We start from the raw sequence: 24,895 nt of genomic DNA, 5'->3' as shown, positions 1-24,895 counted from the left end.
ACATATCATGAGCACTGCAAGAGCCCCATGAAAATGGAAGGGACTCCTAGAGGAGAAAATAAGTATACATTGACTTTCTTGCCCCAGGAACCACTTCACTGGAGTTCCTAAAGCACACAGGAAGTTGGCCCATGTCCACTAAGCAGAAACACAGGTTAAAAAGTATGGTAATTTTGTATGATGGATTACAATTAAGGAGTAAATAAATGTTTGGTGTCTTCAAAATGGAACTTACACACATATAAATATATAATTACTATAATCATACTTGATCGCTGTTTCCTGTTCAGCAAGGTAGCACCAGGAAACAGACGAAGAAAAGCCCATCCACTCATATACACATATTCATTTATTTATCTATTGACTATACTTAGTCGCTGTCTCCCGTGTTAGCGAGGTAGCACAAGGAAACAGACGAAAGAATGGCCAAATTCACCCACATAGACATGTATATACATAAATGCCCACACACACTCACACATATACATACCTATACATTTCAACACATACATATAAATACACAGACTATTTATTTATTTATTTTGCTTTGTCGCTGTCTCCCGCGTTTGCGAGGTAGCATATACATATATACACAAGTACATATTCATAACTGCTGCCTTCATCCATTCCCGTCGCCACCCCACCACACATGAAATACCACCCCACCTTCCCCCTGGGCATGCACAAGATAGCACTAGGAAAAGACAACAAAGGCCACACTCATTCACACTCAGTCTTTAGCTGTCATGTATAATGCACCAAAACCACATCTCCACAGTATATATACACATAAACACCCATATATGCACAAATACATAAACATAACATATACACAAGTTCATGCTCATACTTGCTTGCCTTCATCCATTTCTGGCCCTAACCCACCCCACAGGAGTGCAGCATGAAAGCTGCAGGATCCCCCCTCAAAAAAAGAGGGATTCTCAGACAGTATGATAATAAAAATATAAAAACTTTGGGTGAATTTTCGTGCAGAATGACAGGTGAGAGTAGACAAAGCTGGGGGGAGTGGGTGAGGAGTGGGAGGTATTTAGGGAAGCAGTGCTGACATGTGCAAGGGATGTGGGTGGGATACATAAGACTGTTGAATGTGTTTGATGATGGGATGGCAGATATTGGGTGTATGAGTCAGGATGGTATGTGAAGTAAGAGTGTCAGGCAGAGTGGTTTGGTGAAGAAAGAAAAGGTGAAGTGAAAGTGTCAGGGAGAGTGGTTTGGTGAAGAACGAAATGGTGGTGAAAGATTTATGCAAGAGGAAATACAGCAAGGTGGCTGGAGTGGATGGTGTTGCAGGTGAATTTCTTAAGAAAGGTGTGTTTGTACTACTAACTGGTTAGTGATGATTTTCAATGTATGTTAGGTATGGGTCATGGTGAGGTGCCTAAAGACTGGCAGGGTGCATAAAAAGTGCCACTGTAAACAGGCATTAGGGATAAATGTCCATGTTCAAACTGCAGAGTTATATGCTGTATGGGAGAGTAGGATTGAGAGGGTAAAGGCATGTGCAGAGTATCAGATTAGGGAGGAACTATGTGGTTTCAAAAGTTGCAGAGGATATTTAGATCAGTTATTTGCTTTAAAGAATGTGTGTGAGAATACTTTCAGAAACAGATGAATTTGTATGTGGCATTTATGGAATTTGAAGAAAGCATATGATAGGGTTCCTTGCGATGCCTTGCAGAAGGTGTTAAGAATATATGGTGTGGTAGGAAAGCTAACAGAAGCAATGATTAGTTTCTATCTAGGGTGTAAGGTATGTGTATGAATAGGAGAAGAGGAGAGGGAATGGTTCTAGGTGAAAGATGCTCTGAGGCAGAAAGGTGTGATGACACCATGGGTGTTTAATCTGTTTATGAATGGAGTGGTGAGAGAGGTAAATGCACATCTTAAAGAAGGCGGAAAGTATGCAGTCTGAAGGGGATGAGGGGGCTGGAAGTGAGTGAGTGAGTTGTTGTTTGCTGATGACATAGCAGTAGTGGCAGATTAGACCGAGAAACTGCAGGAGTTGGTGACTAAGTTTGGAAGTGTGTGTGAAAGGAGGAAAATGAGAGCAAATGTGGATTAAAGTAAGGTTATTATATTTGGCAAGGTAGAGAGACAGGTTAGGTGGGATGTGAGTTTCAATGGAGAGAAACTGGAGGAAGAAGGGTTTTGGATAACTGGAAGTGGACAGGGCAACAAACACATCCAAATGGGAGCAGATGACAGTCCCAGGTTTGGTGAAGGGGTGAAAGTTCTAGGAACACTGAAGAATGTGTGGAATGTGAGAATGCTACCTGGGAGGGAAAAAATGGGTATTTCTGATGGTATAGTAATTCCAACAATGTTATATGGATGCAAGGCATGGGCTACAGATAAGGATGTGCAGAAAATTAAATGTTTGAGGACTATATGTGGTGTACATGGTTTGACTGAATAAGTAATAAAAGGTAAAGAGAAAGGAAAGGTTATAAAAAAGTGTATGGTTAAGAGCTGAGGAGGGTTCACCGAAATGCTTTGAACATATGCAGAGAATGAGTGAGGAGAGGTTGACAGAGGATATTTGTGTCACAAGAGGAGGGAAAAAGGGGACTACATTGGGGATGGAAAAACAGTGTGAAAAAGACTGAGTGATTGGGGCCTGAACATGCATGAACAGGCATGCATAGGGTATTGTGAACTGGAATGATGTGGTATATGGGGGTCAATGTGCAGTCAATGACCAGAATCAGGGCATGTGAAGCAGTCGGGGATAGCCATGGAAAGGTCTATGGCTTTTGTTTTGGATAGGGAGCTATGGTTTTGATGCAGCCACTCTTCTTCTGTTCCTGGTACTGCTTCACAAATGTAGGAAACAGCGAGCAAGTATGAAAAAATCATGTTCTTTCAAGCTTCCCTATAGCAGGGTCATATATGAACCCATGGATTCCTTTAAATGAGCTTTAGCATCCTTAACAAAAGTATTTTCCCAAAGGCAAATACAATCAGCCTGACTATTTGCAACGTTAATTTTAATAATCAATTATTCTTTATGCAATATCATTTCAAGGAGCTGATCTCATGAACAGGGTCAATGATGATCACACTATCTTTATTTTGATAAACTTCACTGAAATTAAAAGCAGTATATTCCAATTATAACATCTGTATCTGGTTAGCAATGATGCAAACCCTAACTTGACGTCTTTCAATTATCAGTTACTGGATCTAAAGAAAATGTCAAGATCAATGTCCTTCAAGTACCAGTAACTACATCTGAAATATAAGAACTGGTACTAACTGCATCTGAAATATAAGAAGAGTTCTTTGTCCAGCACCAAGCTGTAGGTCATAAGGCTTTCTAGCCAAAGAATAGAAAAAAAAAGTATATGCTGAGAAATTGATGGATGACAGATGACATATATACCAAGTGATGGCTTAATAAGTCATCATTAAACAAAATATCTAAAAACCTAGATAATAGAAAGTAATAACACACTATGGAACGAACAAGAAAGTGTTAGACAATGGGTTACCTTAATGACTACTAAAAAACTAGAAATGGGGGAATATCTATGCTAATCTATTCTAAAAAAATAGAGGAAATCATTATAAACTTGCATTATACTTGTATGGGACATATGCAAAATTTAAGTTCAAGTCCCTAGTGCCCTTACCTTCCACAGTAGCCCACTTTCTGCTTGAATATATCAATTGATTATAAACACAACTATATTACATATAACTACTTCAATTTCTAGACACTGAGACTAATATTAGACCATCCTTATTTTCTACCCAAAAACCTGTGCCATTAATGAAAATCAAATGCATTCACTTATAAAATATGTACGTACAGCCATGTATTTTACACAGTGCCTAACATGTTCACCGAGGAAATAAAACCTACTGTTAAAAAGCCGTTGTCTTATAGCCTCATGAAATGACGAGTCAAGTGGAAAAGATGTTGGGGTATTAGGTGCTGTGAGTGGGGCAATGAGGGATCCCTTTGGTCCATTAATGCTTGGCTGGGAGTACCAAGCCCATAATGGAGGATCCCCTGCTTCTGTTCTCATGCCTTCACTTGCTCTCCTTGGAACTATCAGGTTGCTATTTGAGCCTCCACTTCGAGACACTCTAGTCCTAGGGCTGTCTACATCACCTTTACCATCTTGGGGCAACCCCATCACTTTACTGCATGCCTTTAACTAAAAATAGTACAACTTTCTGGTCTTCTCCACTAATGTAAGTAACTATGTGTCTTTTCATTTTTTCTCTTATTTCAAGCTAAATCCACTGTTTCAACCAAGCAAATTGAACATTTTACGATTCATATCCAATATTTTCAGGTTAAAAGCATATAAGCAAATTCAAACTAATAACCACTGCATCATTATCACACTTCTCTCTACACCTTTAACAGAAAATAAAATTTCCTGGATGAGTCTTCATTACTTCACCAACAAACTGCTCATCTAATATCAACTTTACAGGTTTTACATTACCAAAAATAATCAAATGTAATGCACTTTACAAGAGGGATAGTATCCTAATGTCTTCCCTCCAGTACCTATGCTGTTCTAATGTATACCTGCCTGGGTGTCTGGGATACCATGAATAAATAAACACTCTGGAATGACCCCTTTAAAAAGAACTTCAAGGTGAGTGAAACTAAAAGAGTTACAGTACATTCATATATGATTATCTAATTCTATATGACACTCAAGTGGATGATGAAAATAAACAATAATGTCACAAGTCATAAGAAAAAGAATAATGATAAAGTGGTAATACCAGGTAAACAGAAACAGTTCTAAAAATATAACAAAGGCATTCTTGATTTCACTCACTGAAAAATTATGGAATAATGATGTTCAAAAATTTTCATTCATTGTAAACATCTTTCTTTAAATCATATTCCTATAATTATTTGATGAATCATATAATACTACAAAAACATAACTGCCAACCCTTCAGTCATTGACAAATTTCAAATGTTTCAAGTCAGACTGTACTTTAGTACAAAAAAATGGGAAAATCTGCTATACCAGAGCAAAACTATGTTTTCTAATAAAATATATGAATTTTAAAATAAATATATATCCTTTCAGTAAGTAATTACATAACTGATACTCTACCATATGGTTAACATCAGTACCAGGAAATATGAATGCAAAACTCAATTCCTAAAGGTTTAATGCAACAGGAATTTATTGACCTTGTGGATCCACAAAAAAAAATACTTATACTGTACTCCCATATCTAAACCAAATAAAATATAAAAGACTGATATACATATGTTTTCTTCAATGTTAAAAACAAAATACTGCAATCAAGCATAAAGTGCCAAATCACTAAACACCAGAAACCACACAAATATGCAAGACTGTGGCATAGTTTTGTTGACACTGGTTGCCATGGATACATAGCACCACAACAGAGAGTAGGTTCCTATGGATCATGAAAGCAAGAACACATCTAATGATGAGGATATCTCAAAGATACTACATTACACTGATTTATACATACTTTTAAAAACATCTTATATTATCAGATATAAGCTGATTCCCCTATAATAGTTGTTCAAAAATAATGAGGGAAAATTTTATATATACTGTTTACCATTAATCAACACCCTTAAGAATTCTTACTTCATATTCTTATGCCTAGCACTAAAGCTAAGGGCAAGTATGTGTAATATCACTGTGTCTTACAATGAATCTTATAAAAAAAAATAAAAGTTAATTGAATCTCACAGAAACTCAGTAAACTGAGCTTGTTTTTCCTACTAGTAACAAATAGAAGGCTTTTGCATAAAAATCAAATTTTTATTGATAGCACCAAGCTCCTGATAGTTAATGATGGTCTAACAATTTGTAACAGTAACAAACCAGTTGTACAGGAAGGCATGAAGATAAAAAAGTAAAGGCAGAGACACTTCAATAAATGAACAAAAGATAATAATAAAAAGTTCTGTTAACCAAAAGCAAAAGACAACAGAGAAAACAAGTATGATAAAAGAAAGGAAAAAAATTAAAAAACCTAATGTAATATATAAGACAGCTAAAACATAGTTATAAATGTAGCTGGAAATTGGTTATACAAGGTTAAAAAAAATCAAAAGAAATACTGACAGGTGGAAATTTGAAAGTGTAAAAAGGTTAATGTGTCCCAAATATTAAGCCCCCCAAAAAAATCTAAAAAAGAACAACTAATAAAACAAAACAAAATAGAAGATACAGAGATGGAACAAAAAAGAAGGGGCTGATTAACAAAAAAAAGGCTGCTTACAAATTGTACTCAGTTAAATAAGACAAAAAAGTACTTTAAAAAGTATGAAAAGCAAGAGATGAGGAGACAGAACACAAAATGAAGAACTTTGTGAACATAAAAGGTCAGCTGAAAAATTTCACTCTTGTAAAATCAAAGATAAAAAAAAAAATCCACAGTGAAGGCACAGCACTCAAAGCAAAAACAGAGCACTTCCGCATAATTAGCTCAAAATGCCAAATAAGGTATATTCACCAGGGTTCCATTTTCTCAAACCACCACAATATATGTGAAGCTGGCTACTGTTCATTTGTGGAAACCCAGCAACCATACAGCAACTCTCAGGCCTATGATGTCATTGCACCTGGTGCACAGCTGCAGATGGCCTTCATGGCAACCAACCCTAATAATTAACTAACTGGTGATGTGCCTTGGATCTGTTACTGTTGGGGTTAAAGAACTTATTTTCAAAAAGGATAGTGGTAAATGTGGGTTTAAGCTTATGAGCTGAAAAACTATTTCTCTTCTCTCTGAAGTGGTGTCCCAAAAGCATGAGATATATTCCTTAGAAATATACTGCCTAGGAGAAAAGTGTTTAGCCTCATATTTGATTAAGAGGGCTGTGAAACACTCTAGCCTACGTTCACCCTTTGTGAGTGACCAAGTTGGTCTTAGACATGGTTGATGAGCAAATGTAAAAGAAGTAATTAAGATGGGACAGCAAAAAATGGCCTTAATGTGCTTATTATCAAAGAGAAAAAAAGCTCTTGGATTCTCTGTTAGCAGGAATTGGGAGTTAAAATCATCCCTATCCCATCACCAGAGGCCCATATTAGGAGAATATTTAGGGAGACAAACTGTCTATCAGCAAATATGTGAATAGCTTTCATATATCCTTCTTGATTCCTGCCCTATGAGCCCCTTCTGTCCTTATGAGGCTCCTGCAACACTCACAAATCTGGCCACACCCATCAGGAAGGACGACAGGTCATAAAATGTGATTCTGTGCATGTGTTTATGTGAGGAGAGTGCAGGGAGAGTGAGTATTAAGTGCTTGGCATCTTTTTTATGGCAGATGCATCATAAGCATGAAGGGTTTTGGGATATGCTGAAAATGTCTTTATAGTATTGTAGCGACGGGTGATGTACAGAGCATATGCTATACAGTCAGCTTCAAGTTTGTCTGGGGAGTGTGGTTTATTATGGGTGTATGACTGATGAGTTAGACTTTAAGACCGAGTTGGTAGGTCAGTTATTCAGTGCTTGTCGTATTACTTTAGCGCGTGCGTGCATTTTGTCACTATCGTATTTGTTGGGGTTGGGGGATCTATGAGAAGAGGTATCTATGAGAAGAGGTTACTGAAGTGTGAGGCGGAGGTACACATTTTTTCTACTTGGGGATTGGTGGTTAACTACAGAGTGGTTTGGGTTGAAGGGATCTAGGGCTGTTGCATAAAATCACATGCCAAGCATGTTGAGGTGGGTCTGTATTAGGAGGATCTTTGTCTCACTGTGAAGACAAATATACTGGTTGGTTGCTAGGCAGCCAGTATATGGGTAATGAAGTATTTAGAAAGATATTCATATCCTACACAAGTATGCTTCTCAGATTTAGTTGCCACACCTACAAAGAACAAAGGGCTAGTACAGAAGGTCCAAAGGAGGCAACAAAGTTGGTACCAGAATTATGAAAGCTAAGTGATGGGACAAGGCTGGAGGCTTTTAATTTACCCACCAAGGAAGAGAGATGAGTGAAGGGTGACCTGATCACAACCTTCAATCTTTTAAAAGACACCAATTATGTGGATAGTGAATGGTTCTTCTACAGTTCTTGAGCGCACCCAACCAGAAGAAACATGAATTTAACTAAGAAACCTGTTGAAAGGATGTAAAGACATACTTTTATAGTATAATTGTGCTGGATGAATGGGACATGGTTAATGCTCACAGCATACATAAATTTAAGAAGTTATATGATAGTAGAACTTGTTCAACAGAGAGGATCCCACAAATAAAAAACATCACAAACATGCAATCACCGTTACAAATCTATGGATAGTCTTTTTTATGATTTACATTATCATATTCAAAATCTAGGGTTATGTCTTATGTTAAAGACCACAAATGTAGTGAATGTTAAATTATCACCTCTGAACTGTCAACTTTTAAATTCTTGTGTCCTAAATATAAGGATTCTTTCAAAATGGCATGTATTCTGAAGGTCTTATCTTGATTTCTGTTTAGTTGTGCCAGTTGTCTTACACTTATCTGAAATAACTAACAGCCAAAGTGAAAGAAGGTCCTGTCTAGTCATGCAGTAAATTACTTACTCTGACGGTGACCTACTGTATACTTAGTAGTCCTTCTATATTTTAGTCTTCTGTGGTTGGGTAGTATTTTTGGGTAACATACTGTTCATTATATTCTTTTCATTATCTTACCATACTGTACCCTACATTTATGCCTTATGTGTTTCACTTTTTGTCCATTAGGCTTATTTTGATTTCATACATGTTAAAGTTTACATCGTCACGTCTCACTCCCAAAGTCAAAATACAGCATCTTTCATTCCTGTACTATACGATAATAAATGTTACGTTAAACATCTGAAAGTCGATGTGAAATCAACACTCTCATCAAATATCATTCAAGGAACATGTCTGTACAGCTTTAAGGGTGAAGTCAGTACCCACACAAAGTGCATCAAAAACTCTAAAAACTTTAGAACTCTATCTTTAATTCACTTTTATTCTGCATCATAAATTTACTCTTTTTTTGTTCATGATATGAATGGATGTAAGCAATTTATAAGGACCATTTTATATATGAATGGGGAAAATACTGTGTCATTCTAGTGTTAAAAGGTGAAGAGATTCTCTTCAATCACTTTTGTACTAAATTCATAAGTGTTAAGCTAATGCAGCTCATGAAATGGCACTAGTTGTACATACTGACTGTCAAGAAAGATTTGAAATTTCCATAAATTATTTGTGAGGCATGGAGTGTCTGAACGTGTGGATGTAACCAAGATGAGAAGAAAGGAGAGATAGGTAGTATGTTTGAGGATATCAACCTAGATGTTTTAGCTCTGAGCGAAACAAGGCTCAAGGGTAAAAGGTTAGAGTGGTTTGGGAAAGTCTTGAGAGTAAAGTCAGGGGTCGGTGAAAGGACAAGAGCTAAGGAACGAGTAGCATTACTCCTGAAGCAGAAGTTGCAGGAGTATGTGATAGAGTGTAAGAAAGTAAATTCCAGATTGATGTGGGTAAAGTGAAAATCGATGGAGAGAGATGGGTAATTATTGGTGCCTATGCACCTGATCATGAGAAGAAAGATCATGCGAGGCAAGTGTTTTGGGAGCAGCCGAGTGAGTGTGTTAGCTGCTTTGATGCACAAAACCAGGTTATAGTGATGGATGATTTAATGCGAAGGTGGGTAAAGTGGCAGTTGAGGGTAAAAGTGGTGTACATGGGGTGTTTAGCATCATAAATGGAAATGGTGAAGAGCTTATGGATTTGTGTGCTGAAAAAGGACTGGTGATTGGGAATACCTAGTATAAAAAGAGAGATATACATAAGTATACATTCTTCTTCATACTATTCGCCATTTCCCGCGTTAGCGAGGTACCGTTAAGAACAGAGGACTGGGCCTATGAGGGAATATCCTCACCTGGCCCCCTTCTCTGTTCCTTCTTTTGGAAAATTGAAAAAAACGAGGGGAGGATTTCCAGCCACCCACTCCCTCCCCTTTTAGTCGCCTTGTACGACACGCAGGGAATACATGGGAAGTGTTCTTTCTCCCCTATCCCCAGGGATAATATACATATGTAAGTAAAAGAGATGGTCAAAGGGCGCTACTGGATTAAGTGTTAATTGATGTGAGTGTAAAAGAGAGACTTTAGGATGTTAATGTGCTGAGAGGGGATGTCTGATCATTATCTTGTGGAGGCGGAGGTGAAGATTTGTAGAAATTTACAGAAAAGAAGAGAGAATGTTGGGGAGAAGAGAATGGCGAGTGAGCAAGCTTGGAAAGGAAACTTGTGTGAGGAATTACCAAGAGAGATTGAGTGCAGAATGGCAAAAGATGTGAGCAAATGACAAGAGGGGAGTGGGCGAGGGATGGGATGTATTTAGGGAAGCAGTGATGGCTTGTGCAAAAGATGCATGTGGCATGAGAAAGGTAGGAAGTGGGCAGATTAGACAGGGTAATGAGTGGTGAAAGAGAAAAGAGAGGCGTTTGGATATTACTTGCAGAGAAGTAATGCAAATGAGAGGGAGATGTATAAAAGAAAGCTGCAAGAGGTCAAGAGAAAGGTGCAAGGGGTGAAAAAGAGGGCAAATGAGTGTTGGGGTAAAGAGTATCCTTAAATTTTAGGGAGAATAAAAAGATGTTTTGAAAGGAGGTAAATAACGTGTGTAAGAAAATAGAACAAATGTGAACATCGGTGAAGGGGGCAAGTGGGGAGGTAATAACAGGTCGTGATGAAGTGAGGAAGAGAAGGAGGGAGTATGTTGAAGGTTTGTTCAATGTGTATGATGACAGAGTGGCAGATATAGGGTGTTTTGGTTGGGGAGTGGTGTGATGTGAGAGGGTCAGGGAGAATGATTTGGTTAAGGAAGAGAGAGTGAAAGCTTTAGAGAGGATGAAATTCGGCAAGGCAGTGAGTGGGTTTGGATGGTATTGCAGTGGAATTTATCAAAAAAAAAAGGGGGTGACCATGTTGTTGATTGGTTGGGAATGATATTCAACATATGTATAGATGATGGTGAAGTGCCTCAGGATTGACAAAATGCATGCATGGTGCCAATGTACAAAGGCACAGGGGGTAAAGGTGAGTTTTCAAACTACAGAGGCATAAGTTTGTAGAGTATTCTTGGAAAACTATATGGGAGGGTATTGATTGATTGGGTGAAGGCATGTACAGAGCATCAGACTGGGTTAGAGTGATGCGGTTTCAGAAGTGGTGGAGGGTGTGTGGATCAAGTGTTTGCTTTGCAGAATGTATATGAGAAATACTAAGAAAACCAGATGGATTTGTATGGAGCATTTATGGATCTGGAGAAGGAATATGTTAGGGTTGATAGAGATGCTTTGTGGAGGGTTTTAAGAATATATGGTGTGGGAGGTAAGTTGCTAGAAGCAGTATAAAGTTTTTACCAAGGATGTAAGGCATGTGGATGAGTAGGAAGAGAGGAGAGTGATTGGTTCCCAGTGAAGGTTGGTTTGAGGCAGGAGTGTGTGATGTCCCCATGGTTGTTTAATTTGTTTATGGATGGGGTGGTTAGGGAAGCGAATGCAAGAGTTTTAGAGAGAGGGGGGAGTATGCAGTCTGCTGGGGATGACAGGCCATGGAGAAGTTGTTGTTTGCCAATGATACAGCTCTAGCGGCTGATTTGCGTGAGAAACTGCAAAGTTGGTGACTGAGTTTGGAAAAGTGTGTGAAAGATGAAAGTTGAGAGTAAATGTGAATAAGAGCATGGTTATCAGGTTCAGTTAGGCTGAGGGACAAGTTAACTGGGATGTAAGTTTGAATGGAGAGAAACTGGTGGAAGTGAAGTGTTTTAGATGTGTGGGAGTGGACTTAGCAGCAAATGGAACAATGGAAGCGTAAGCGAGTCACAGGGTGGGGGTTAAGGCTCTAGGAGTAATGAAGAATGTGTGGAAGGAGTGAACACTATCTCGGAGAGCAAAAATGGATATATTTGAAGGAACAGTAGTTCCAAAAATGTTATATGGTTGCAAGGCATGGGCTATAGATAGGGTTGTGCGGAGGATGGTGGATGTGTTGGAAATGAAACGTTTGAGGACAATATGTGGTGTGAGGTGGTTTGATCGAGTAAGTAATGAAAGGGTAAGAAAGATGTGTGGAAATAAAAGAGTGTGGTTGAGAGAGCAGAAGAGGGTGTTGAAATGGTTTGGACATATGGAGGGAATGAGTTAGGAATGATTGACAAAGAAGACATATATGTCAAAGGTGGAGGGAACAAGAAGAAGCGGGAGACCAAATTGGAGGTGGAAGGATGGAGTGAAAAAGATTTTGAGTGATCAGGTCCTGAATTCACAAGAGGGTGAGAGGCGTGCAAGGAATAGAGTGAAGTGGAATGATGTGGTAGACTAGGGTTGATGTGCTGTCAATGTACTGAACAAGGGCATGTGAAGCGTCTGGAGTAAACCTCTTTTAGATATCTGGGAGTGGATCTGGCAGCGGATGAAACTACGGAAGCGGAAGTGAATCATAGGGTGGGGGAGGGGGCGAAAATCCTGGGAGCCTTGAAGAATGTGTGGAAGTCGAGAACATTATCTCGGAAAGCAAAAATGGGTATGTTTGAAGGAATAGTGGTTCCAACAATGTTGCATGGTTGCAAGGTGTGGGCTATGGATAGAGTTGTGCGCAGGAGGATGGATGTGCTGGAAATGAGATGTTTGAGGACAATGTGTGGTGTGAGGTGGTTTGATCGAGTAAGTAACGTAAGGGTAAGAGAGATGTGTGGAAATAAAAAGAGCGTGGTTGAGAGAGCAGAAGAGGGTGTTTTGAAATGGTTTGGGCACATGGAGAGAATGAGTGAGGAAAGATTGACCAAGAGGATATATGTGTCGGAGGTGGAGGGAACGAGGAGAAGTGGGAGACCAAATTGGAGGTGGAAAGATGGAGTGAAAAAGATTTTGAGTGATCGGGGCCTGAACATGCTGGAGGGTGAAAGGCAGGCAAGGAATTGAGTGAATTGGATCGATGTGGTATACCGGGGTTGACGTGCTGTCAGTGGATTGAATCAGGGCATGTGAAGCGTCTGGGGTAAACCATGGAAAGTTGTGTGGGGCTTGGATGTGGAAAGGGAGCTGTGGTTTCGGGCATTATTGCATGACAGCTAGAGACTGAGTGTGAACGAATGGGGCCTTTGTTGTCTTTTCCTAGCGCTACCCCGCACACGAGGGGGGAGGGGGATGGTATTCCATGTGTGGTGAGGTGGTGATGGGAATGAATAAAGGCAGACAGTGTGAATTGTGTGCATGGGTATATATGTATGTGTCTGTGTGTGTATATATATGTGTACATTGAGATGTATAGGCATGTATATTTGCGCGTGTGGACGTGTATGTATATACATGTGTATGGGGGTGGGTTGGGCCATTTCTTTCGTCTGTTTCCTTGCGCTACCTCGCAAACGCGGGAGACAGCGACAAAGCAAAATAAAATAAAATAATATAATATACATACATGCCCATAAACATACATAACATATATACATATGCATAAACGGCCATATACATATGTACATATACTCACTTGCCTTCATTCAGCCACAGCATCATCCCACCCCACAGGGAACAGCATAACCACCCCCTGCATTAGTATGGGGGCACCAAGAAAATGGACAAACAGGCCATATTCATTCACACTCAGTCTCTAGCTGTCATGCGTCATGCCCCAAAACCATAGTTCCCTCTCTACATCAGGCCCCACAGATCTTTCCATGGTTTAACCTAGAGTTTCATAAGCCCTGGTTCAGTCCAATGACAGCACGTTGACCCCTGTACACCACATTGTTCCAATTCACTCTATACCTTCCACAACTCTCACCCCTGGCATATTCATGCCCCATTTGCTCAAAATCTTTTTCACTCCATCCTTCCACCTCCAATTTGGTCTCCTGCTTCTCCTTGTACCCTCCACCTCTGACATTTATCCTCTCAATATTTCCTCGCTCATTCTCTCCATATGTCCAAACCATTTCAACACACCCTCTTCTGCTCTCTCAACCACACTCTTTCTATCAGCACATCTCTCTTACGTTTACATTATTTATTCAACCAAACCACCTCACACCACACACTGTCCTCAAACATTTCATTTCCAACACATCCACACTCCTCTGCACAACCCTATCTATAGCCCATGCCTCACAACCATATAATACTGTTGGAACCACAATTCCTTCAAACATACCCATTTTCGCACTCCAAGATAATGTTCTCTCAACACAATTATCATCGCTCCCAAAACCATTGCTCCCTCCCCCACTCTATGACTCACTTCCATTGTTCCATTCGCTGCTAAGCCCACTCGCAGATATCTAAAACACTTCACTTCCTCCAATTTTTCTCTATTTAAATTTACATCCTAACTAACTTGTTCCTCAACTCTGCTGAACCTAATAACCCTGTTCTTATTCACATCACTCTCAATGTTCCCCTTTCACACACTTTTCCAAACTCAAGTCACCAACTTTTGCAGTTTCTTACTCGAATCAGCCACAAGTGCTGCATGATTGGCAGACAAGTGACTCACTTCCTAGGCCCTCTCATCCCTAACAGACTACATACTCGCCCCTCTCTCCAAAACTATTGCATTTACCTCCCTAATCACCCATCCATAAACAAATTAAACAACCATGGGGATATCACACACCCCTGCCACGGACCGACTTTCACTGTGAATCAATCTCTCTCCTCTCTTCCTACTCATACACTTGCCTTACAAACTAGATAAAAATTTCTCACTAATTCTAGCAGGTTACCTCCCACACCATATACTCTTAAGACCTTCTACAAAGCATCTCTATCCACCTTGTTATATGCCTTCTACAGATCCATAAATGCCACATACAAATCCATCTGTTTCTCTTAAGTATTTCTGACACACATTCTTCAAAACAAACACCTGATCCACTCATCCTCTACCACATCTGAAGCCACACTGCTCCACTCCAATCTGATGCTCTGTACATGCCTTCACCCTCTCAATCAATACCCTCACATGTAATTTCCCAGGAATAGTCAACAAACTTATGCCTCTGTAGTTTGAACACCCACCTTTATCCCCTTTGCCTTCATACAATGGCACTATACATGCATTCTGCCAATCCCCAGACACTTCACCAAGATTCATCTTTTTTTTTCTTTTAAACTATTCGCCATTTCCCGCATTAGCGAGGTAGCGTTAGGAACAGAGGACTGGGCCTTTTTTGGAATATCCTCACCTGGCACCCTCTGTTCCTTCTTTTGGAAAAAACGAGAGGGGAGGATTTCCAGCCCCCCGCTCCCTCCTCTTTTAGTCGCCTTCTACGACACGCAGGGAATACGTGGGAAGTATTCTTAATCCCCTATCCTAAATATCCTTAACAACCAATTAACAACACAGTCACCCTCTTTCTTAATAAATTCAGCTGGAATACCATCCAAACCCACTGCCTTGCTGGATTTCATCTTCCGCAAGGCTTTCACCACCTCTTCTCTCTTTACCAAACCACTCTCCCTGACTCACTTCACACACCACCCCAACCAAAACAGCTTAAATCTACTACTTCATCATCAAACACATTCAACAAGCCTTCAAAACACTCACTCTATTTCCTCCTCACTTCATCACTACCTGTTATCACTTCCCCTCATCACCAATGTTCCCATTTGTTCTCTCGTCTTACTCATATCATTTACCTCCTTACAAAACATCTTATTCTCCCTCAAGTTTAAGAATACTCTCACATCCCAACTCTCATTTGTCCTCTTTTTCAACCTTTGCACCTTCCTCTTGACCTCCTGCCACTTTCTCTTGTACATCTCCCGGTCATTTGCACTCCTTCCTTACAAGCATTGTCCAAATGCCTCCCTTTCCTCTTTCACTAACAACTTTACTTCTTCATTCTACCACTCACTACCCTTTCTAATCTGCCCACCTCCCACCTTTCTCATGCCACGTGCATCTACCTCTTGCACATGCCATCACTGCTTCCCTTAATACATCCCATTCCTCATCCACTCCCCTTGTGTCATTTGCTCTTACCTTTTGCCATACTACACTAAATATATACCAGATTAGTGAACCATCTTCACTGAACCGCAACATACGAAAAAAGATCTCTAGTTGTTTCAAGTGTCTTCTTCCACCCTTACCCACTCATCTATAATAAAGAAATGCTTCCACTATGCTTGAAATAATCATGGAAAATATCTCATAATGCTTCCCCAAGTCAACATACCCCTAGGAAATATGAACCAAATAATCACAGAATCTTCTAAAAGAGTAATATTACTTATTTACAGGCCTTAATGTCCCCCAGCATGTTTCAACCCTAGATTCAAATTCAGCATGAAAAATAGTCCTTATACTGATAATTTCAAGCATATCTATTACCCTCACAAAAATACCAAAAATTGCAAGGATTTTTTTTTAGCCCCAAAATCTTATTGTTTTAAAAGTGATATATGACAAAATGAAACACTTCTTTACTTCAAATAATCACAGAATATCTAATTATGCTTCCCCATCCTGAGAGATACCCAATAAATATGAACCAAATCATCACAATCTTCTCGTAGAGTAACCATTAATTACTTATTTACAGGCCTCAATGCCCCCATAATTTATTTCAATCTTAGATTTGAATTCAACACAAAAAATAGTCCTTAAGCTGAGGTTTTCAAGCAAATCTGTTACCCTTACAAAAATCAAAATTTGCAGATAATAAAAAGTCCACGGAATCTTTTAGCCCTGAAACCTTTTTGTTTTAAAATCAAAAGATGACAATAAAACACTTATATACTTTAAATAATCACGTAAAATATTTCATAATGTTTCCCTAAGGCAAGAGGTAATCAATAAATACTAACTAAATACCAAATAAATACAAACCAAATAATCATAAAAATCTAAAAGTAACAAATAATTACTTATTTACAAGCCTTAATGTACCCCAATATATATTTCTCAGATTCAAATTCAGCATGAAATATAGTCCTTATACTGAAGTTTTCAAGCAAATCTATTGCTCTTACAAAAATACCAAAACTTGAAGATGATAATAGCTCAGGGAATTTTTAAGCCCAAAAGCCTTTTTGCTTTAAAATTGAAATATGACACTGAAATGCTTCTCCACTTGAAAAAATAATGGGAAATATCTCAGAACGTTTCCTAAAGTTGACAAATATCTAATAAATACAAACTAAATAATCACAATCTTCTAGGGGAGTAATATTCAATTACTAATTCACAGGCCTTAATGACCCCTAACGTATATTTCAAACCAGATTAGAATACAAGAAAAATAGTTCTTATACTGAGGCTTTAAGGTAAATCTATGAACCTCACAAAAATACCAAAAAGTGTAGCTCAAAAGAATTTTGTTTTAAAATTGAAATAAGACAATGAAATACTTCTCTACTTGAAAATACCACAGAAAATATCACAATGCTTCCCTAAGCCAATAGATACCCAAAAAATATAAGCCAAATAATCAATGAATCTTCTCAAGGAGTAACTATTAGTTATTTATTTACAAGCCTTAATGTCCCCAAACATATATCAACCCCAGATTCGAATTCTGCAAGAAAAATAGTCTTCATACAAAGGTTTTCAAGCAAATCTATTTCCCCTCACAAAAATACCAAAAATTCTAAGTATCTGTTGATAGTAATTTGTGCCACTACTAGATATCCTTAAAAGATTGTTCTTAAAAATACAAATTTGAAATCTGTTGTCACAACTTTCATGAAGCTCTTTAATCAGTTTAGCTATTGTGTGAGGCACAAATTTTACATCTGGACTTTCCAGCGTATGATGACCAAGCTCATTATCACCTAATATATTGCTACTGCATACCATCCTGAATCGCAGAGCTCTGTAATGGTTTCATCTGACACTTAAATTTATGATAAAAAATTTTCTTCCAAGATGGAAAGCATTTTGGATAAAGGCATTCACAAACCTACTATTTCTAAGATGACACAGACTGAGACTTTGCAATGAGAGGATCTAACTGGTTCTGTGAACAACAGGAAGGTAAATACCCTTACATAAACATGCTCCTACTGTCTTCCCCATACTAGACAATATTCTTTCTTTTCTTTCATACTATTCGCCATTTCCCGCATTAGCGAGGTAGCATTAAGAACAGAGGGCTGGGCCTTTGAGGGAATATCTTCACCTGGCCCCCTTCTCTGTTCCTTCTTTTGGAAAATTAAAAAAAAACGAGAGGGGGAGGATTTCCAGTCACCCGCTCCCTCCCCTTTTAGTCGCCTTCTACAACACGCAGGGAATACGTGGGAAGTATTCTTTCTCCCCTATCCCCTGGGATAACTAGAAAATATATTGGACACAATCAGCCAGGCAAAGTATTCTTAAAAGATCGACCAACTTGGCAGGTATCAATAGGAGCCCCTTAACTGGAATATCTGGAACACCAGATAGCCTGTTCAAGAATGCTATTGGGCATGAAAAATGCTCCTGCTACTTTCCAACACCTGACCAATAAGTTTTAGTTAAAATGGAAAGCAACTATGTTTATCTGGATGACTTGATAGTCATACCAAATACTGGGAAGGAGCACCTTGCCTCTATACACAGATTCTTTCTGCACCTAGATGAAAAAAGGGCTTCCAATATATCTTTAAAAACATGAGTATGGCTGTGCCACAGTGACCTACTTGGGACATGTCACTGGAGAGGACCAAACCAAATAAAAAACCACCATCCTAGAACTTCCTGTGCCCAAAAACCCTAAACCTATAAGAAGATTCTTGGGAATGGCTGCCTTCTATTGGAGGTTCTGTCCCAACTTTGCATCTACAGCAATTCCTTTAATTTACCTCGACAATCCTAAAACGTTCCAATGGATAGGAGAGTATAAAGAATTCTCTGACAAAGTGAAGGCTCTTTTATCCAGTGCTCCCGTACTACAAGCACAAGACATGTCCCTATCCTTCACCCTCCACATTGATGTCTGTGACCTTGGAAATGGAACTGTTCCCCTTCAAGATATCTGCAAACACTAGCAAATTCAAGCCCACCAGTATCAATACTCTACTATCAAAAAGAATATCCAGGCATTACTGTTGGCTCTGGAAAAGTTCAGATTTTTCATAAAAGATACCTTCCATCTTCAAGAAGTAAAAAGTGATCATAGCCCCCAGACTTTTCTTCACTGGATGAACATCAATCAGTTTTTAATGTAATGGGCTCCAGCTATCCAGCCATATGATCTACACATTTCCTATACATAAGAGAATGTTCTCACCAGGAGTCCAGTGTAAAAACAGAGGATCTCCATCTATCTATCCATCTAACTATTAAGGAAGGGGGTGACTGCATTGTTAATTGGTTGGTAAGGATATTGAAAGTATTATATTTATTCATTTTGCTTTGTTGCTGTCTCCCGCATTAGCGGGATATTGAAAGTATGTTTTTTTTTTTTTTTTTTAATACTATTCGCCATTTCCCGCATTTGCGAGGTAGCGCTAAGAACAGAGGACTGGGCCTTAGAGGGAAAATCCTCACCTGGCCCCCTTCTCTGTTCCTTCTTTTGGAAAATCAAAAAAAAGCGAGAGGGGAGGATTTCCAGCCACCCGCTCCCTCCCCTTTTAGTCGCCTTCTACGACACGCAGGGAATACGTGGGAAGTATTCTTTCTCCCCTATCCCCAGGGATAAAGTATATATATTATATTTATCACACTTGATTGCTATTTCCCGCATCAGTGAGGTAGCGCCAGGAAACACTAAGAACAACCCATCTACTCATGTACACACACACATAAGTATAATAGATAAATAAAATAATAAATAATAATGAAGTATGGGAGTGGGGGAGGAATGGGATGTATTTAGGGAAGCAGTGATGGCTTGCACAAAAGATGCCTGTGGCATGAGAAAGGTTGGATGTGGGCAGATTAGAAAGGGTAGTGAGTGGTGGGATGAAGAAGTAAGATTATTGGTGAAAGAGAAGAGAGAGGCATTTTTGCAGGGAAATAGTGCAAATGACTGGGAGATGTATAAAAGAAAGAGACAGGAGGTAAAGAGAAAGGTGCAAGAGGTGAAAAAGAAGGCATATGAGAGTTGGGGTGAGAGTATTGTAAAATTTTAGGGAGAATAAAAAAATGTTTTGGAAGGGGGTAAATAAAGTGCGTATGACAAGAGAACAAATGGAAACATCAGTGAAGGGGGATAATGGGGATGTAATAACAAGTAGCGGTGAAGGAAGAAAGAAATGGAGTGAGTATTTTGTAGGTTTCTAGAATGTGTTTGATGACTGAGTGGCAGATATAGAGTGTTTTGGTCAAGGTTGTGTGGAAAGTGAGAGGGTCAGGGAGAACGGTTTGGTAAAGAGAGAAGAGGCAGTGAAAGCTCTGCAGAAGACGAAAGCCGGCAAGGTGGTGTGTTTGCATGGTATTGCAGTGGAATTTATGAAAAAAGGGGGTGACTGTGTTGTTGACTGGTTAGCGAGAATATTCAATGTATGTATGGTTCATGGTGAAGTGCCTGAGGATTGGCAGAATGCATGCATAGTGCCAATGTATAAAGGCAAAGGGGATAAAGGTGAGTGTTCAAATTACAAAGGTATAAGCTTGTTGAGTATTCCTGGGAAATTATATGGGAGGGTATTGATTGAGAGGATCAAGGTATGTACAGAGCATCAGACTGGGGAAGAGCAGTGTGGTTTCAGAAGTGCTAGAGGATGTGTGGATCAGCTGTATGCTTTGAAGAATATATATGAGAAATATTCAGAAACAGATGGATTTGTATGTAGCATTTATGGATCTTGAGAAGGCATATGATAGAGATGCTCTGTGGAAGGTATTAAGAGAATATGGTGTGGGAGGTAAGTTGCTAAAAGCAGTGAAAAGTTTTTATCAAGGATGTAAGGCATATGTACAAGTAGGAAGAGAGGAAAGTGATTGGTTCTCAGTGAATGTTGGTTTGCGGCAGGGGTGCATGATGTCTCCATGATTGTTCAATTTGTTTATGGATGGGGTTGTTAGGGGGGTGAATGCAAGAGTTTTGGAGAGAAAGAGAGGCAGGTATGCAGTCTGTTGTGGAGGAGAGGGCTTGGGAAACGAGTCAGTTGTTGTTTGCTGATGATACAGCACTGGTGGCTGATTCGGGTGAGAAACTGCAGAAGCTGGTGACTGAGTTTGGTAAAGTGTGTGAATGAAGAAAGCTGAGAGTAAATGTGAAAAAGAGCAAGGTTATTAGGTTCAGTAGGATTGAGAGACAAAGTCAATTCGGAGGTAAGTTTGAATGGAGAAAAAATTGGAGGAAGTAAAGTGTTTAGATATCTGGGAGTGGAATTAGCAGCGGATGGAACCATGGAAGCGGAAGTGAGTCACAGGATGGGAGAGTGGACGAAGGTTCTGGGAGTGTTGAAGAATTAGTGGATGTCGAGAATGTTATCTTGGAAAGCAAAAATAAGTATGTTTGAAGGAATAGTGGTTCCAACAATGTTATATGGTTGCAAGGTGTGAGCTATAGATAGAGATGTGTGGAGGAGGGTGGGTATGCTGCAAATGAGATGTCTAAGGACAATATGTGGTGTGAGGTAGTTTGATCGAGTAAGTAATGAAAGGGTACGAGAGATGTGTGGTAATAAAAAGAGTGTGGTTGAGAGAGCAGAAGAGGGTGTTTTGAAATGGTTTGGTCCCATGGAGAGAATAAGTGAGGAAAGATTGACCAAGAGGATATATGTGCCAGAGGTGGAGGGAACGAGGAGAAGTGGGAGAACAAACTGGAGGAGAAATGATGGAGTAAAAAAGATTTTGAGTGATCAGGGCCTGAACATGTAGGAGGGTGAAAGGCATGCAAGGAATAGAGTGAATTGGAAAGATGTGGTATACTGGGGTTGACGTGCTGTCAATGGATTAAACCAGAGCATGTGAAGCATCTGGGATAACCATGGAAAGTTTGTGGGGCCTGGATGTGGAAAGGAAGCTGTGGTTTCGGTGCATTATTCATGACAGCTAGAGACTGAGTGTGAACGAATGTGGCCTTTGTTGTCTTTTCCTAGCGCTACCTCGCGCACACGTGGGGGGAGGGGGTTGTCATTTCATGTGTGGCGGGGTGGCGATGGGAATGAATAACGGCAGACAGTATGAATTATGTACATGTGTACATATGTATATGTCTGTGTGTGTATATCTATGTATACATTGAGATGTACAGGTAGGTATATGTGCGTGTGTGGATGTGTGTGTATATACATGTGGATGTGGGTGGGTTGGGCCATTCTTTTGTCTGTTTCCTTGCGCTACCTCGCTAATGTGGGAGACAGCGACAAAGTATAGTAAATATAAACAGATAAATATTTTCAAACCTGATCAAAGTTTCCCACATTAGCATGGTAATGCTGGGAACAGATGAAGAAAGGACGCATTTGCTCATTCATTCTCTAGCTGTCATGTGTAATGCATTGAAACCACAACCAGACCCTACAGACCTTTCCATGGTATACACTAATGCTTCACATACCCTGATCGACGTTGACCCTATATACATCACTCCAATTCACTCTATCCCTTGCATGCCTTTCACCCTCCTGCATGTTCAGGCACCCTATCACTCAAACTCTCTTTCTTTCTATCCTTCCATCTCCAAGTTGATCTCCACCTCCTCCTTGTTCCCTCTAACTGTGACGCACATACCCTCTTTGTCGACCTCTCCTCATTCATTCTCTCCCTATGTCCAAACCATTTCAGTACACACTCTTCTGTTCTCTAACCAACACTCCTCTTATTACTACTATCCTTAAATATTTCATTTCCAGCAACTCCATCCTCCTCTGCACATCCTCAACAACAGCCCAAGCCTCACATCTATATAACATTTTAGGGTATACTGTACCTTCAAACATACCAATTTTTGCCCTCCCAGATAATGACCTCTCTCTCCACACATACTTCAATGCCCCCAGAATCTCTGCTCCCTAACCACCTCTATGACTCAATGCTGCTCTCATGGTTCTATCTGCTGCAATGTCCACTCCCAGATATCTAATGCACTTCACTTCCTCCAATTTTTCTCCATTCAGACTTGCACCCAACTAAACTATCTCTACCCTGCTTTTATTCACACTTACTCTCAACTTCCTCCTTTGACACATTCTTCCAAATTCAGTAACCAACTTTTACAATTTCTTGCTTGCATCTGCCACCAGTGCTGTGTCATCAGCAAAAAACAACTGACTCACTTTCTAGGACCACTCATTCCCTGCAGACTGCATACTCACTCTTCTCTCCAAGACTCATGCATATACCTCTCTCACCATCTTATCCATAAACAAATTAAATAGCCATGGTGACATCACACACCTCTACTGCAGGCAAACCTTCACTTGGAAACATTCACCCTCTTCTCTTCCTTCTTGCACACAAGCCTTACACTCGATAAGAACTTTTCACTGCTGCGAGCAGCTTTCCTCCCTCATCATACATTCTCAACACCTTCCACAAGGCATCTCTATCAACCTTATCATATGCCTTCACTAGAGCCATAAATGGTACATCCTTCTTCTCTAAGTGTTTCTCACACATTCTTAAAAGCAACCATCTAATCTGCACATCCTCTACCACTCCTGAAACCATACTGTTCCTCCCTAGTTTGATGCTCTATACATACCTTCATCTTTTCAGTCACATACAACACACCAAGTACAATCAACAACATTTCACCTCTGTAGTCTGAACACTCATCTTTATAGCGCATGCCTTTATACAATGATACTATACAGGCATTCTGCCAATCCTCACGCACCTCTCTATGATCCATGCATACACTGAAAATCCTATAAACCAATCAACAACACAGCCACCCCCTTTCATAATATATTCAATTGCAATACCAACCGCTCCCCTGCCATACCATATTTCATCTTACGTAAGGCTTTCACCACCTCTTCTCTCTTCACCAAACCAACCCTGATTCTCACACTTAGCATGCCACCCAGACCCAACCACCTACATCTGCCAACCCATTATCAAACAAATTAAACAGTCTTTCAAAATACTCACTCAATCTCCTCATTTCATCACAAAAATTACCAAATCCCTATTTGCCCCCTTTAATGATGTTCCCATTAGTTCAACTGTTTTTGCATGCTTAACTTCCTTCCAAAACATTATTTCATCTCTCCTATTTTTCAACCCCTGCAGCTTCCTCTTGACCACCTGCCATATTCTCATGTATATCTACCAATCATTTGTATTCCTTCCCTGCAAGTACTGCTCATATACCTCTCTTCTCTTTCACCAGCAACTTTACTTCAACATACCACCACTTACTACCCTTTCTAATCTGCCCACTTCCCAGATTATGCATGCTACATGGTCACTACTGTGATGTCTGTGTTTTGATGTGATTATGAGATCGTATGCATTTAGAAGAACAATGCAGAGGTTTGCCTGAGATAGTAGTTAGTCATGAGGGAAGAGACTGGTCAGTGTCAGAGTTTATAAGTACTTTAGAGGTGAAGGAATTGTGAATGACTTTGGCATGATAACGGGCTATGAAGCTGGCCAACCCCAACAAATAAGAAGCATTTTCTTTTTACAAATAAATGTTTTCAGGCATCATTCTGCATACTAGATCCTGAAGGTCAGGCCTAAAGGTATGTAGAAGACAGTCTAAAAACGCAAAGTCCCCTATTTGACACAATGGTCCCCAGATGACCCAAAAATATATATCATTATAAATCAAGTAGAAAAAAGAAGTGAAATGAACCTAAATATAAAAGCCCCTAGTCAATGAAAGCATGAAGCCCTGGAGTGGGTTACCATTCAGTGGTTTCATCTCTTCACTTGCTAATATTTATCAGTAATAAATTTACTATTTACCTGTACAATTATCTGCCACATTTGTGCCATGTTCCTTTTAAACAAACAAACAAACCCTTG

General features: G+C 39.6%; 1 protein-coding gene across 3 annotated transcripts in view; it reads right to left on the bottom strand.

The window, feature by feature from the left end:
* LOC139756042 (lipopolysaccharide-induced tumor necrosis factor-alpha factor homolog) overlaps window positions 1-24,895 on the bottom strand; it is a 106,016-nt gene that overhangs the window by 75,583 nt on the left and 5,538 nt on the right. Inside the window, exon 1 of one of the 3 annotated variants that reach the window (XM_071675013.1) lies at window positions 3,887-4,416. The exons of the other annotated variants lie outside the window; for them this stretch is intronic. Coding sequence (XP_071531114.1) covers window positions 3,887-4,163 — 277 coding nt within the window. The 5' untranslated portion in view covers window positions 4,164-4,416. Of the gene's footprint in view, window positions 1-3,886; window positions 4,417-24,895 lie in introns of those variants that run through there. 3 annotated transcript variants of the gene reach the window in all.

Source organism: Panulirus ornatus, chromosome 20 (assembly GCF_036320965.1).
Source record: "Panulirus ornatus isolate Po-2019 chromosome 20, ASM3632096v1, whole genome shotgun sequence".
Taxonomy (NCBI): Eukaryota; Metazoa; Arthropoda; class Malacostraca; order Decapoda; family Palinuridae; genus Panulirus; species Panulirus ornatus.
Note: the sequence above shows the minus strand (reverse complement) of the source record. Positions and strands in the feature narration are given on the sequence as shown.